Source organism: Protopterus annectens, chromosome 5.part0, assembly GCF_019279795.1.
Source record: "Protopterus annectens isolate FY-2018-M chromosome 5.part0, PAN1.0, whole genome shotgun sequence".
Classification (NCBI taxonomy): Eukaryota; Metazoa; Chordata; order Ceratodontiformes; family Protopteridae; genus Protopterus; species Protopterus annectens.
The window spans coordinates 735,775,307-735,792,077 of record NC_056735.1 but is presented as its reverse complement, the minus strand read 5'-3'; the positions used below and the strand labels follow the sequence as shown (position 1 = coordinate 735,792,077).

General features: G+C 43.3%; 1 protein-coding gene across 2 annotated transcripts in view; it reads right to left on the bottom strand.

Annotated features, from left to right (window-relative positions):
• Positions 1 to 16,771, bottom strand: part of DYNC2H1 (dynein cytoplasmic 2 heavy chain 1) — a 6,555,988-nt gene that overhangs the window by 2,300,897 nt on the left and 4,238,320 nt on the right. For both annotated transcript variants that reach the window (XM_044072582.1, XM_044072581.1), the window contains 2 exons: positions 3,342 to 3,428; positions 3,121 to 3,247 (listed from right to left, as the gene is read on the bottom strand). In XM_044072582.1, coding sequence (XP_043928517.1) covers positions 3,121 to 3,247; positions 3,342 to 3,428 — 214 coding nt within the window. The remainder of the gene's footprint in view (positions 1 to 3,120; positions 3,248 to 3,341; positions 3,429 to 16,771) is intronic.

The window sequence follows — 16,771 nt, the reverse complement described above, 5'->3', positions numbered from 1 at the left end:
TTGTCTGTTCTTCAGTTTGCATTTGAAAGTTGGTATCCCACAATTCCACTGGAGTGCGTGGGGTTACGTAATTATGTATGCAAATGTTATGTTAATCAACGTACAGATTTGTGCCTGTTTTTCATGGGCCTTTGCCCTGATTTTTGATGTTTCCAGGTTGAGAGGTATGGTTGACATCAACCTTACCTTTGATCACCATGTCTCCACAGTGGTCAGAAGGGCATTCTATATTTCTTATCTCATAAGTAAGGTCAATGCCTCCATATAAAAAGTTATAACCTCCCTATACTCTTCCCTCATCAGGCCAATAATTGAGTATATCGCTCCTTTTGGTATGTACCTTTTCAAGCAAATACAGCAATTGGAAAGACCACAAAGGTTCCTCACAAGGAAAATTCAAGGACTTCAGCATATGCCCTGTGTGTATCGTCTGAAATCACTGTCACTTTATTCTGTTTCATACAGACTATTCAGAGGTCATCTCTGACTTGCATATAAGGCAATCTCTAACCCTGCTTTATTGGAAATGCTGCATATTCACATGTCAAACGGTACATGGTTTACTCACTCTAAAGACCTCAACCTGGTAAGTGACCTGCAGGAGAGACAGATTTGTCTCCCAGAGGTTACAACACCTTTGGAACAGACTCCCACTTCATGTCAAACAGAGCAATTCATTGGCCATCTTCAAATGCAATCTGGACGACTGGATGGGAAACCATAAATTCACTACAGGTGTCCCATCTGTGCCCCTACTGGACAGGGGGCAATAGGTGCTGACCGTGGAAATAAGAGTAGAACTTGGCTAGGCTTACAAGGGCCCTAGGGCCATTAGCCTAGTAACTTCTTATGATTGATAAGGGATGGTATAAATAGCTTCACTGCACCTCCCCCCACAGATACAACTGGCAACTATGCAGAGTCCTACACCAATGCTTTTTTACAAACACCTGTATAACTGCATTGACATAGTCATACCAGATAGGACCAAAACAAGCTCTTCAAGGAACAGCAAGCCTGCTTGGTGGACAACTGCCATTAACAGAGTTTACAATAAGAGGAAGAAATTGTTGTCCAAAAGTAAGAGGGAGTGAGTTCCTAAACTGGAAACACTCCCTTCTCAGCTTAAACAACCAAATAAGACTTATTGTGAAGTCCCCCAAAGAAAACTGCAAATCTAAATTAGCGTCCTCAACTAAGGACAACCATAAGGCGTTTTTTAGTTACATCTGCAGCCTAAAAGGTGAGACCCAGATTTGCGCCAAACTGGTAGTCAATGGTACCACATACACTGAGACTGTGGACATAGCAAACCTGTTAGCAGACAGGTTCTGAGAAAACATTTCTCCCCTGTCCACACCATACATACCCCATGACATTCCTTCCACCTGTCCCCCACCTTGCATCTTTACAGAGAGTGTCATAAATGTCCTTTCTAAGGCCAAAAACACAACATCTCTTTGACCTGATAACATCCCAGGCTGCATCGTACATGGGCTCCAACAAGAATTAGCAACACCATGGGGAACACTTTTTCAGTCATGTTATAAGCACCAGCTTTGCCCCAGCTGAATGGAAAATGCCCACAGTTATCCCCTTTACAAGGGTGGTGCTTCCACTGACCCTGTAAACTATAGGCCATATTAGCCTGACTAGCCTCATCTGCAAGATCATGGAGCAAATCATCATAGACCTTATCAACAAAGAAACAGGTAATCTCCAAACATTTGACCTGACTCAGTTTGGATTTGTCAGACGGAGATTCATGCTTGTTAAACCTGGTGGACTTCTTCGAGACAGTCACCAGAGCCCTGGATGATGGGAAAACTGTGCATACAGCCTACTTGAACTTGGTCAAGGCTTTTGACACTATTCCCCACACAGACATTATTGACAAACTCACCCAGCTAGGAATCAACCCTTATACTGGTAGGTGGGTTGCTAAATGGCTTACCTATAGAACCCACACAGTCAAAATAGGGGAATCCACCTCCAACAGAGGAACCGCAACCAGTGATGTTCCACAGGGATCAGTCCTGGGACCTCTACTGTTCAGAATCTATTTTTCTAAAGTACAAGCAAAAACTAAAGGTCTGTGGCTGACAAAGTTTGCTGACGATTGCAAACTGGGAGTGGTTAGAGAATCCCCAAACGATGTCAACATCTTACAAGAGGGTCTTGCACAAACAAATGATTGGTGCCAAAGTCAAGGCCTTAAACTCAATGCAAAAAATGTATCATCATTGCTTTCAGTAAGAGCAATGTTTCTGCTAACTAGCACATCAACAGTAACACTCTAAGTATACACTCTGTGGTGAGAGACCTGGGCACACACGTTAACAGCAACCTTACCTTTGATCACCATGTCTCCACAGTGGTAAAAAAACATTCTATATTGCTTATCTCATAAGGAATGGCACTGCCTCCAGAAAAAACTGTACTCTTCCCTCATCAGGCCAATAAATACAACGCCCCTTTTGGTATGTACCTTTCTAGGCACCTGCAGCAACTGGAGAGACCACAAAAGTTCCTCTCAAGAATTCAAGGTATTCATCATCTGTCCTATGTGGATAGGCTGAAATCAATATCACTTTACTCTGTTTCATACAAATTACTCAAAGGCGGTCTCTGCCTTGCATATAAGGCAACCTCTGATTCTGCTTTATTGGAAATGCTGCATATCCATGGCTAACGGATTACTCGCTCTGAAGATCTTAGCTTAGTATATAACATTAGTAGAACCCGCTGGAGGGACAGGTTTGTCTCCCAGAGGTTACTGCATCTGTGGAACAGACTCCCAATTCATGTCAAGCACAGCATCAATTTGGTCCTCCAAGTGCAATCTGGATGACTGGATGGGTAACCATAAATTCACTCTGGGGGTTCCACCTGTGTCTCTCTTGGACAGTGGCAATAGGTGCTGATCGTGAAAACAAGGGCATAACTTGGCTAGGCTTGTAAGGACCCTAGGGCCATTAGCATAGTAACTTCCTATGATCAAGAAAAAAATTATTAACCAAATGGGATTTGTTATTAACAAGTGTGGTCAGCAGAGTTTGCTGGATTTATGAATCATAAAATATTTAAACAAAATGTTTATAAATGACAATTCTCCCACACCTGTGCATTCCATCTCTTGTGCTCCCCATCAAGCTGGCTAATCAACTTCTCTGCAGCTTCAATGGTTTCCTGAGCTTTAGAAAGTTCCGCTTCAAGTTTGGCAGCTTCTGTTGTTCTAGTCTGGAACCTGTTAGACAGTAAATACAGACACAAATACAGTTTAAACCAGCTTTCTAAAATAAAGCTCCATGAAGAAGAGACAACAAGTTAAATACACTTACTTTTCCTTTAGTTCTGCAACTTTCTGACCAACAGAGTTTAGCTGATCTTCCAGTTTCCTTTTCAGTTCTTCAGTCTTCTTCAAATTACTACAGAAAAGGACAAATACAAAATGCAGTAAACTGCAAAGAGAGCAACTCTGGGATGACACAATATTAGATCATGCTCACTGTACTCAAGTTTTAAAACTGGCAGTATCACCAATCAGATGACACGCACAAACACAGCAAATACAAAATGCCCAGTGTTTTGACCAAATACTATTTTCAAGAAAATCTTCAAAATACTTTACTGATAATCAATTTATCACTATATTAGGACTTAGAGCATACAGAATCTTTGCAATCTCATAGAAGGAACTGATGACAAAGTTGCTCACGAGGTATCCACAGTTACAATGCACCTCATAAACAGTTATTGAGATAACTTCACTGTCTAACTTTCTCAATTCAGTAGCTCAGAAATGGAGAGCAAACAAAGAGTAGCCAATGGGCTCCAATCTGATGGAAACAAGAAGAACGAACAGCACATTTCAGAACAAAAGTATTTATGGCTGTGAGTCACCTATGGCTAATTACATTCAGCTGTGAATCAATGACCAAAATACACTTGTGTAAAAAAAAGTTATGTAGTCACCGCAATGTTCCATTTTTGTTGTCCATTTTCAATCCTCCTCAACAATTAGTTTCAGATCTGACTCAGCCTCTTTTTACAGCTCATGGATACTGGAAACTTTCAAGCTCCTCCCTTATCTACAATGCTCTAGTCCCCTACCATACCTCAGATTTTGTTTGCTAGCCTTATATCCTCATTAAACATTACAAGCAACACTAGGATGAGAGCTCAAAGGCAGGAACATTGGTTCCATTATTAACTTCTTCTTCCAGAAGTCACAAATCAAACGACGGGGGGGGGCTGGAGGGCAGAGAGTTGACGAAGAATGAAAATGGCCAACACATATGGAAAGTTATGGTGAGCACATAAATTCTTTATTTGATGTTGTCGACTAATTTTCATTCATTCCTCAACAACCGGGACAAAGTCCCCAGCTACCTGAATCCCGGGAGGCCTCTAAGGAAGGATATTTCTGAGCACTGTTGATCCGAAGGCTGCTCTTCCCTTGGAGACCAGATTCAATTTATAATGAGTAATAAAGGTATGAGGATTAGCCCAAGCTGCAGCTGCACAGACATCATCCATGGAAAATATGGATACAAATACTAATGAAGTTGCCATGGACCTGGTTGAATGGTCTCTTAAAGGTTTAGCAAAGACAAACCCAATTTGTTACAGAAAAAGGAGATGCAATCAATTAACCATTTGACTAAAGTAACTTTCACAACTGTCTTGAGCAATTTTGAATCCACAAAAGAAACAACTTATCTGTTTTTCTCAAATCTTTTGTTCTACGAAAATAGAAACATAACTGTCTGTCAACACCCAACAAAGGTAACATATCCTTCATTCATGAAATCTGGAAAGAAAACGGGAAGATTAATAGACTAATTGTTGCTGGATTCTGATACCACTCAGGAAGAAAGTAAGGGTTAGTTCGTAGTGCTACCCTATCTCTACGAAATATTAAGTAAGAAGAGTTAAAAGACGAGGCTTAAAGTTCAGAGACTCTTCAAGCAGAAGTTATAGCTACCAAAAAGATAGTTTTCCAGGTAAAAAAAATTAGTTCGCGTTTTGCTAACAGTTTAAAAGAAGAATGAGTCAAAACTTGTAAAACTACATTCAAATCTTATGGCAGAGTTGGATCTTTAAAATGTGGTCTCAGAAGAAGGGTACCCCTTATAAAGGCCTTACAAAGTTTTGAAGTTGTCAATGTGAAATTGTTAACTCCTACATGAAAGTTAAAAATGGCGACTAATTTTATTTTAACAGTCGAGGAACTAGCCCCTTCGTTAAAAATTGTAGCCAACTTCACATAATGGTGCAGAAAAAGGGTCAATAACTTTTTGTTGTGTCCAAAAAACAAATCACTGCCATTTACTTCTGTAAATTTTCCTGGTGGAAGGTTTATGGGAAGATAAAAGAATGTGACAGACAAGGGAGGAGAACCTGGATTGTCTGGCTATCAATGGAAGTGGAGAAACCGTGTGGTCTAAAACATCCGGATGAATCATGTCTGTTGGGTGAGACAGAAGGTCTGGATTTGGGTCCAGAATTCATGGAGGCTGAACTACATAAACCCAAACAAACGGGAATCAAATCTGATGTGGCTAATAGGGGGGCAATAATGATAGCTTTGCTCTTCAAACAAAATGATTTCTGGAGAAACATGGGGATAAGATGGATTGGGGGATAAGCATAGATGATGCAGGAGGGCCAACGGTGGAGGAATGCGTCCCTTGGTGATTCCCATAATGAGGGGAATCAGGGCAAAGGACCTGCTGCACTTGTTGAGGAGAGATGCAAAGAGGTTGCAAGAAGGATGTCCCCAATGACAGAATATCTTTTCTGCAAGTCTCATGTTGAGAGACCATTCATGATATAATACAATGGACCTGCTCAGTTTGTCTGCTATCACACTGGATTTTCCCAGAATGTGTGTTGCTATCAGAAATCAATTGGATGAGATCACCCATTGCCACACTCTCAGAACTTTTTAACACAAGGGGTAAGATCTGGTTTCTCCTTGTTTGTTGATGTACCATATCACTGAGATATTATCCACCTGAATCGTAATGGTCCCGGAAGGGAGAGAGTATTGAAAGGCCTACAACACTAGGAGTACTGTTCTCATTTCCAGGACACTGATATGTACATGTTGGACTCTTTAGGGGACCAAGTGCCTTAAACTGTTTTTCCCAAGAAGAGCCCCCCCACCCAATTTGGGATGCATCCATGGTCACTATGGCTTTGGGCTGAGGAAGAATGAATGAATGGACTTGTAATACCTGATCTGATTGAATTCACCATGAGAGGTACTATTTGCATGCCCGAGTTATTCTGATCTTGGTGGATATAGGTTGGTGTAGAATGGACCAATGAATTACTAAGATCCACTGAAGAATTCTCATATCGTACTTTGCTAGTGGAACTAGAACTATCACTGCAGACATTAATCCCAAGGCTTGTAGCATCAACTGAGCTGATACAGAGGAATTCTGAAATCAAACAGCTTGTACCCTTTTTAAGGGAAGCAAGGCTGTCACTGATACTGTATTGAACAAGACCCCTACGAACTCTAATGTCTTAGATGGTTCTAGCTGAGATTTGTTGTGACTGATGGTAATTCCTAGAAGACAGCAAATCTGAAGTACATAGCTCTCGTGCTTTTGTCAGAAGATGCCTGGTTGAAGCAGTTATGAGCCAGTCATCCAAGTACGGAAACACCCGGAATCCTAGCAGTCCTAAGTGAGCTGCTACTACTGCCATGCATTTGCTGAACATCCAGGGAGTTGTGGTAAGACCAAAGGGCAGTGCTCTGAACTGGTATTGACTTGCTCACAGCCAAAAGCATAGGTTTCTCCTGGATAACCTGTTCATTTTTATGTGATAGCAAGCATCCTGAAGATGTGCTGAGCACATCCAATCTTCCTTGTGGAGGAAAGAAAAGATGGACTGAAACATTACCATCCAGAACGTTGCACACTGAACTGATTTGTTCAGACTGTTGAGACCCAAAACTGGTCTCCAGTCCCCTGTTTTCTTTGGCACTAAAAAGAATCTTGAGTGAGTTCCGGACTTTATCTGGTCTTGGTGACCTCTTGGATGACTCTTTTTCTAGCAGCCTTTTTATTTCTAGAGTTGCTGCCTTCCTCTGACTGGGTGGAAAATCAGGAATTTTGTTTACTGTTGAAGGAGGAAGTAGGGAAAAGGGAATTACATAACCTCTGGAAATAATCCTCTGCACCCATGATATTTTGTAATGTCTAGCCAGGCTATTTGGTGCAGGGATAGATGACCCCTGACTACCTTTCAGGAGCACTGGTAGGGTCCTTCAGAGAAGGAATCTCTGGACCCCTGGTTCTTCTGGCCTCGTCTGCCATGTGGGCGGTGTCTTCCTTTAGGTTCCTCTCTCTACCCCTGGGGGAACTATCTCCACATGGATCATGGAAAGGACCCTGGGACTTTCTGAACTACATTTTCTGACCACCTCATTGATTCCTAGAGATGGATCTTTGAGAAGTCGAAAAACGTACGTCCACTGCAGACAGGGTCTTACCTTCTTGCTTACAACTAGAGAGTGTATCTTTAACTTTATGGCCAAACAAAGAAATAATGTCGAAGAGTACACTGACGAAACAGGACTTGAAGGCTTCCATGAATTCACATAGGAGGATCCAGGCATGTCTCCTAATGGAAATGTCTGAACCTGCCACCCTTGAGGTACCTTCAGCTGCATGTGAAATGAGCTCATGGAGGAATCTGTGACAGACTGTAGGGTAGCCAACTGTGAGGCAATAGAGCTCTGTGCCTCACATGTACTGGTTCCAGAGAGGGATTTGGAAAGTTCTTTAAATAAAGTCTCTGAAGTCTGATGAAGTGCACCAAATAATTCAGCTACCCGAGTGGAACAGTTGCAGAAGCATATACACATTTCCCAAATCTGTCCAATGCCCTGGACTCCGTGTTGGGTGATGGACAGACAAACTCTGTTCCATAAGTTCTCTCTTTATAGCTGCCACTGCGACCATGGCATCTACTGGCACTCCTTTGCTCCAAAACTATTTTCCTTTCGGTGGTGCCAGGATCCTGTCTGGTCTCTTGGGGATCAGCTCAACAGCGCCGGATTCCTTCCTCACCCACCCAGAGATCAAATCAATGAGCTCACTGGCAGGCAGAGTCACCCAGGAGGTAGACAAGCCAGACCAAAAGGCTTCCAGAAATACTGAGTCCTCTTGGGAAGGGTTATTAGTAGATCAACCACCTCTTTCCTTGAGGGTCTCCAGGATGTCTCCAAGGAGATGTCATCAATTGATGATCTTGGGGACTCTTCCCCCTCATCAAAATCGGTATGCTCTGTGACCAACTCTTGAGAAGAGTCTAAGTACCTCCTCTTGAACTTTCTCTTATGAAGACTTCATGGGGGGATGTTCTGCAGAAGTATCGGAAGATACAAGTATACTCTGCTCAGTAGCCTGGAGACTTTGGGCTGGCTGTCCCAGTGGAGTACAGTGTTAAACAGGCTTTACAACAAAAGGAAGAAACTGTTGTCCAAGGGTAAAAAGGTTAATAGGTTCATAGGTTAGTACTAGGCTAAATGCCCTTGTGGGTCAGTTTAAGTCTAGCCAATTACCCCATTTGAGAATCAAACCCTGCACCTTGTGTCTGTAAGGTAAACACCGTAACCATTATGCCATCCTCCCACCCCCACAAATTCCCATTTGAAAAAACTCCCTGCTTAGCCTCAACAAGCAAATCAGGTCACAAGTGAAAACATCCAAAGCCAATTATGAATCGAAACTAGCCTCCAAAACAAAGGCTAACCACAAAGCCTTTTTCAGTTACGTCAGAAACCTCCATGGCAAAGCCCAGGTTTGTTCCAAATTAGTTCTTAACGGTGCCAACTTACACCAATCCTGCTGACTTAGCCAACCTGTTAGCAGATAGGGTCAGTGCAAACTTCAACCCCCTGTCCCCCCACAAAGGCCCTTTCGACATCCCTGATATTTGCCCCGCACCTTACATCTCCATATATCAAGTGTTAAAGGCCCTATCCAAGCCAAAGAACACAACTTCCATGGGACCTGATAGTATCCCAGGCTGTATTCTGCAACATCTGCATCAAGAACTAGCCACGCCATTGAGCACCCTATTCAACCATAGCCTAAGTACAGGCTTCATTCCAGCAGAGTGAAGAACTGCCATTGTCATCCCTTTGCACAAAGGTGGTGCCACTACTGACCCTGGTAACTATCGCCCCATTAGCTTTACAAGTCTGATCTGTAAGGCCATGGAGCATATTATTATGGACCTCATAAACAAGGACATAGACAATCTCCAGGCACTTGACCCCACCCATTTCGGATTCGTCAAGGGCAGATCTTGCCTGTTGAACCTGATTGACTTTTTTGAGATGGTCACCAAGGCACTGGATGAGGGAAGGTCAGTACACAAAGCCTTTGACACAATCCCCCACTTGGGCATCATTGAAAAGCTAAAAGAACTTGGTGCAAATCCCTATCTCATCAGGTGGGTGACCAACTGGCTCACTGATGGGGCACAGAAGGCCAAAATAGGTGTCACTACCTCTGATAGCAGGGATCTGTCATGGGATCCCCATTGTTTGGCACCTACTTCTTAGAGGTCTGGGCAAAGACAAAAGGCCTGAGGCTGACCAAGTTTGTGGATGACTGTAAGTTGGGTGCTGTCACTGACTCCCCAAATGATGTTAACATACTTCAAGAGGGTCTAACAGCAACAAATGACTGTTGCCAAAGTCATGGCCTTAAGTTAAATGCAAAAAAATGTATTCTCATACCATTTGGCAAAAAGACAACCCTTGCTGATTACCACATTACCAGCAACCCCCAAGCACACAACCTGTGGTGAGAGATCTGGGTACACAAGTTGACAACAATCTCACATTTGACCATCATGTAGCGGCAGTGGTCAGAAAAGCCTTTTACTTGGTTCATCTCATAAGTAAAGGAATTGTATCCAGAAAAAAAGGAGGTTACTACCTTTCTGTACTCCTGCCTCATTAAGCCAATAATTGAGTACAACGCTCCATTTGGTATGTACCTCTCCAAACACCTGCACGAACTCGAAAGGCCACAGAAATACCTTACAAAGAGAATCCATGGCCTCCAACACCTGTTCAAATCACTATCATTCTACTCTGTATCATACAGACTGCTCAAAGGTGACCTGGGTCTCACTTACAAGGCAATCTCAGACCCTGCTTTACTAGAGATCCTCCATATCCGTAAGTCTAACTCCTCGTGTAGTACCAGATCAAAAGGCTTAAATCTAATATGTGACATTAACAAAACCTGCTGGAGAGACAGGCTTGTCTTCCAAAGGCTGCCCTGTCTCTGGAATAGACTCCCCATACACCTAAAGCAAAGTACGTCACTGACCCTCCAAGCGCAACCTTAATGAGTGGATGGGCAACCACAAAGTTGTCCCAGGGGTTCCACCTGTGTCCCTCATTGACAGTGGTGACAGGTGCTGATTGCGGTTTCTTTTCTGGGGATAAACTCTTGGCTAGGCTTGTAAGGGCCCCAGAGCCATTAGCCTAGTAATCTCCTATGATCCTAGGCAGTCTCAAAGCACAAACACATATGGGATCCAGAAAAAAGAACTGAGGAGGGGGGAATTATCCCATCCTCCAGAAGCAGAGAACACACACTCTACTGCCTCAACAGCAGAGCACTCGAGGGAGAAGGATGCCGATGGCACCAAGAAGACATGCTCCCTCTGACCTGAAGGCAGCCCACCCAAGACAAAAGTCAGAGCTGAGCTGTCCAATGCCAAGGCTCCGAGGTGAAGAAATGGCTCCAACAACTTTAGAGTCTACTATAAGACCTCAGATCTAACAACAACACTACAACTGCGAGAGTCATCTGTCACCGACACACTCGGTGCTGGTGCACTCAGAGAATGTATTGGAGCAGAAGATACAATGATCTTCCAATCTAATACAGATGGTCCTGAAAGACTTGGATCAAAGGGCTCCAAAGCCAAAGGTTGTCCCGAGAGAAACTCCTCATCATTCTGTCCACATCTGCTTCTTTCAGGCTCCTGTAAGAACAGGAAGAGGAGGTCACTGAACGGGACCTAGAATGGTGGCATCTCTCTAGTCTGATCACAGTCTACAAGGGACAGGGTCAAGAGAGGATGCACACCGGGTGCGAGGGAGTGGTTTCAGATCCAAAGGTATCTGATCCTATGAAACAGACTGAGCATCCAATGCAGATGGATCAGAAGATTTAGTCTTTGGATCTGACTGCTTTGAAACTTTACGGGTTAGCTCCATGGTAGGATCAGAAGACAGACTGGAGGATGCACAAGGGTCTGACGGCTGCTTTCTGGGCTCTGTTTTCTCAAATTTGGAGGTTTGAGCTCCAGATAATGATCCTGCGAAAGTCACAGGTAGTAAATCATACACAATAAGTTTGTTTTTCCAATTAACCAATGCTCTCGAATTGAAAGCTTTACAACTATCGCATGATACTTTTAAGTGTGCCAGGCGTAAGCAATACACACAGGAGTCAAGAGCATAAGACAGAGAGATCCTATGCCCACACTCCTTACATTTTTTAAAGCCAGACGTTTTTTCAGCCATCTTAAAAGAAACAAGGCAGAATAAAGCTAAGAAGTGCTTTTTTTTCTTTTAAATAGAAAGAAAAAGACAGGATGAAAATTACCAACAATGGTAAAGAAGAAACTACCACAAGGGTAAAGGCAAAGTGGAGAGCAGAATACCAACAATGGTAATAAATCTAAATTACAGTAAGCTGAGTGTAGTACAAGGGAGGGTTTACTTTATACAGATACCGAAGGATAAATATATAAACAATTTGTTCACTTACAGTGGTTATAAAAAGTGTACACACCCCTGTTAAAATGCCAGGTTTTTGTGATATAAAAAATGAGACCACAGTACATTCATTTCAAAACTTTTCCCACCTTTAATGTGACCTTATAACCTGTACAAATCTGTTAGGGGAAAAAATATAAAAAATAAAAAAATGTACAATAAGCTGGGTGCATACATGTGCACACCCTTAAACTAATACTTTGTTAAAGTACCTTTTGATTACTACAACATTCAGTCTTCTTGGGTACACACCTGCCATCAATTAAAGAGACTCTGATTAACCCCGAATAAAGTTCAGCTGTCCTAGTAGGATTTTCCTGACATTTACTCAGCTGCCTGCTACAACAAAAGCCATGGTTCGCAGAGAGCTTAAAATGCATCAAAGGAAATCTCATTGTTGAAAGGTATCAGTCAGGAGAAGTGTACAAACAAAATTTCCACAGCATTGGATATACCATGGAACACAGTTGAGGACAGTCATCAAAAAGTGGAGAAAATATGGGACAACAGTTATGTTGCAAAGAACTGCATGTCTCTCCAAAACTGATGAAAAGACAAAGATGAAAACTGGTCAAGGAGGCTGCCAAGAGACCTACAGCAACACTAAAGGAGCTGCAGGAATTTCTGGCAAGTACTGGTTGTGTACTGCATGTGACATCAATCTCCCATATTCTCCACATGTTTGGACTATGGGGTAGGGTTGCAAGGCGGAAGCCATTTCTTACACAGAAAAACATCCAGGCCCAACTAAAATTTGCAAAACAATACATCAAGTCTCCCAAAAGCATGTGGGCAAATGTGTTACGGTCTGATGAGACCAAGTCTTAACTTTGTGGCCACAATTCCAAAAGGTATGTTTAGTGCAAAAACAACACTTTGCATCACCAAAAGAACATCATCCCCCACAGTGAAGCATGGTAGTGGCAGTACCATGCTTTGGGGTTGCTTTTCTTCAGTTGGAACTGGGGCTTTATTCAAGGTGGAGGGAATTATGAACTGTTCCAAATACCAGTCACTTTCGGCCCAAAACCTTCGGGTGTCTGCTAGAAAGCTGAAGATGAAGAGGAATTTCACCTTTCTACATGACAATGACTCCAAGCATACATCCAAATCAACAAAAGAATGGCTTCCCAAGAAGAAAATTAAAGTTTTGGAATGGCCCGGCCACAGCCCAGCCCTAAAGCCAATAGTAAATCTGTGGGGTGAACTGAAGAAGGCTGTACACAAAAGATGCCCTCACAATCTCACACATTTGGAGCACTTTTGCAAGGAAGAGTTAGCAAATATTGCCAAACAAGATGTGCCATGCTGATAGACTCCTACCTAAGAAAACTAAATGCTGTAATTAAGTCAAAAGGTGCTTCAACAAAGTATTAGTTTAAGGGTGTGCACAGTTATGCAACCAGCTTACAGTACGTTTTTTATTTTTTTTATATTTTTCCCCTAACAGATTTGTTTGTTTTTCAATTGAATTGTACAGGTTATAGGTCACATTAGAGGTTGGAAAAGTTTTGAAATTATTTATTGTGGTTTCATTTTGTATATCACAAAAAACTGACATTTTAACAGGGGTGTGTACACTTTTTATCTCCACTGCATCTAGCAGGAAAAGTACAATTGTGTACACTTATCATAAATGCAGATGTTCGAGTGTATTCACTGCTGCAGTCATCACATTAGGGTATTCCTGCCATGGGTACCCCTCAGTCGGCCCAAATACCAGAGGCTTAGTATTTCTGCGTCGGTTGCGGTCGCTCCAGTACTGACGTCAGGTCATCAGTGGTATAAAATCAAGCAGCCGACGCCATTACATCAGTTTTTCTTGCCCTGTCAGGAGCCCCCCAAATAGGGAGCTAGGTTATGGTAGAAGACCACCACCAGCAGAAAGTAAATACCAAAAAATACCTGTAAGGAGATAGGAAGACAGAAAGAGAGATAAGGGGGATGGAGGGAGGGAAATCAGGACTGCAACAGTGAATACACTCGAACATCTACATTTATGGCAAGTGTACACAACTGCACTATGTTCTTCGTGTTTCACTGTTGTAGTCATCACATTTGGGTTCATTCCCAAAGCTGAAGAAAAGGGTAGAGGCAGACAAGAAGACTGTGGGCTGGCTAGGATGCCCTGCAAGGCTGTGGTGGCAAAGCCTGTCCTGGATTTGGAGAAGATAAGCAGGTGGTAATGTTTGGTGAAGGTATTAACAGATGCCCATGTTGCAGCCTCCAGGATGTCCCTGGTGGGCACCCCTCTGAGAAAGGCTGCAGAGGTGGAGGTTGCTCTGGTGGAATGTGTCCTGACCCCCTTAGGGGGTGGTTTCCCGTGCTGTCTGTAGCATAAATGGATGCAGTGAACTATCCATTTGGAGACTGTTTGGATATGGCCTTACCCTCTGCTCCTGCTGCAAAGCTGACTAGCAATTGATCAGTTTTTCTGAAAGATTTAGTCCTTTCCAGATAGAATCTGAGCTGTCTGTGCACATCTAGAGAGTGCAGAATCCTTTCCCCTTTGTTTTGTGGGTTAGGAAAAAAGGTGGGCAAATGTATGGATTGGTTGAGAGGCACATTGGACACCACTTTAGGCATGAAAGATGGATTTAGTCCTTAGTGAGACTCTGTCAGCATGGAAAATGAAGAAGGGCTCTACAGCCATGAGTGCTTGTAGATCTGAAACTCTTCTAGCTGAAGTGATGGCCAGAAGCAAGGCTGTTTTCAAAGAGAGAAATTTTAACTCTGCTGAAGCTGCAGGTTCAAAGGGGGGTAGGGTGAGGTTTTACAACACAAAGTTAAGGTCCCAAGCAGGGGTAGGAGCTCTGCTGGGTGGCCTTAAGTTGTTAGCCCATCTTAGGAACTGTTTGATGAGAAGGTTTGAGAAGAGAGGAGGCTCTGTGCTGTAATGAGAAGAGATGGCAGAGCCATGAATTTTAATAGAAGAGAAGGATAAACCCCTGTGTAGTAGGTCTGCCAGGTAATCCAGGATGAGAGGTAGGGAGGGCTGTGCCATTCCTGCTCCCTTAGCCTGGATCCAAGAGCAAAACATTTTCCACTTGTCAGCATAGGATTTCCTAGTGCTGGGGAGTCTGGCCTCATGTATAACATCTAGGGCTTGTTTGCTTAGGCTGGCAGCTCAATGGGGTGGTCAGAGAATAAGCCAGGCTGCCAGGTTGAGGGTCTGCAATTGGGGATGCATAAATTCTCCATTCCCTTGGGTCAGGAGTATTGGTTTCTGAGGTAGGTGGCATGGTGGCAGGGATGACAGGTTGCGCAGCAGTGGGTACCAGTGCTGGCGTGGCCAGTCTGGGGCAATCAGGGATTGCCCTCAGTTTTTCCTTCCTTATTTTGAGCAGTACCCTTGATATGAGTGGTAGAGGAGGAAATGCATAGACCGAGAGGTTTACCCACTGGAAGGACAGGGCATCCACTTTCCAGGCCTTGCTGTGAAGTTCACTGGTGCAGAATTTTCTGAGTTGATGATTGGAGTGTCCCATTTCTGGGTTACAAGGGTGAAGGTTCTGTGATGTAGCTGCCACTTGTGTGGGTCTAGCAAGCTTCTGCTTAAGTTGTCTGCCAGAGAGTTTAGACAGCCTGGCAGGAATTGTGCTAGCAGGTGTAGTTGCATGGCTGAGGTCGTGTGCCAAAGGGTCATGGTGAGCCTGCAGAGAGGAAAAGAGTGAGTTCCTCCCTGCTTGTTGATATACCACATCACTGTGGTGTTGTCTGTTTTGATCAGTAGAGGCCCGGGGAGAGTAGGGGTCTGAAGGCTGTCAGGGCATGCTGAACAGCTAACATTTCATTTTGGTTGATATGCAGATGTATTTGATTTGGGCTTCAATGGCCCTGAATGCACCTGCCGTTCAGGTGTGCACCCCAGGCATAGTCTGTTGTGTCTGTGGTGAAGGTCTGGGTGGCGTGGGGTTGTGAAAAGGGAAGTCCTTTGTTGTGGTTGCAAGCTGCTGCCCACCAAAGAAAATCTTTCCTTAGACAATGTATCACTGGTATGAGAGTTGCCAGGTCTTGACAGTGTTGACACCAAAGGCTTTTTAGGTACCATTGTAGTTTCCTCTTATGCAGTCTGGCATATGAAATGAGAAGGATGCAGGAAGCCATGAAACCTACAGCTTGCAGGATTTTCCTTGCAGTTAACTTGGTTCTGGTGGCTAGATGAGAGAAGTAGCCTGTCAGGTAGACTTGTTTTTCTGGAGTAAGAAATACCATCTGGGATGCTGTGTCCAGGTTTGCTCCCAGGAATACATTTTTTTTGTGTGGGGACTAGTTTTGATCTCCTTTCATTGATAGTATACCTCAGGGAGGTCAGCAGGTCCTGTACAAAAGTCAGGTGCTATAAAGTACATTTGTGTACACTTACCATAAATGTAGGTGTTCGAGTGTCTTCGCTATTGCAGTCATTACATTTGGGTAATCTGCTGGCAGGTTGCCCTCAGTCAGCCTGATTAACAAAGTCTTGGGTCCTGCGTTGGTTGTTGTCCCTTCTTCCATAACGTCAGGTCGTCAGGAGTATAAAACATGCAGCAGACGCCATTACATCAGTTTTTCTTGCCCCAGGTGTCAGGTGCCCTCCTAATGGGGAGCAAGTAAACACAAAAACACAAAAGTAAACCTAAAACCAAAAGCAAATACACCAAAAAGGCTTTTAAGCATAGTAAAGGAAAGTATAGGTATAGCTAGAAAAAACTAGGGGGCTGGATGGATGGGTAACCGGGACTGCAACAGTGAATACACTTTAACATCTACATTTATAAGTGTACACAACTGTACTATGTTCATTGTGTTTCACTGTTGCAGTCATTACATTTGGGTAGATTCCCAAAGCTATGGTTGGTTGGAGGAGTTTATACAGTATTAGGGCCAGCTATAAGGCCCTGCAAGACAGCAGTGGCAAAGCCAGCTCTGGATTTAGAGAAAATTCGTAAATGA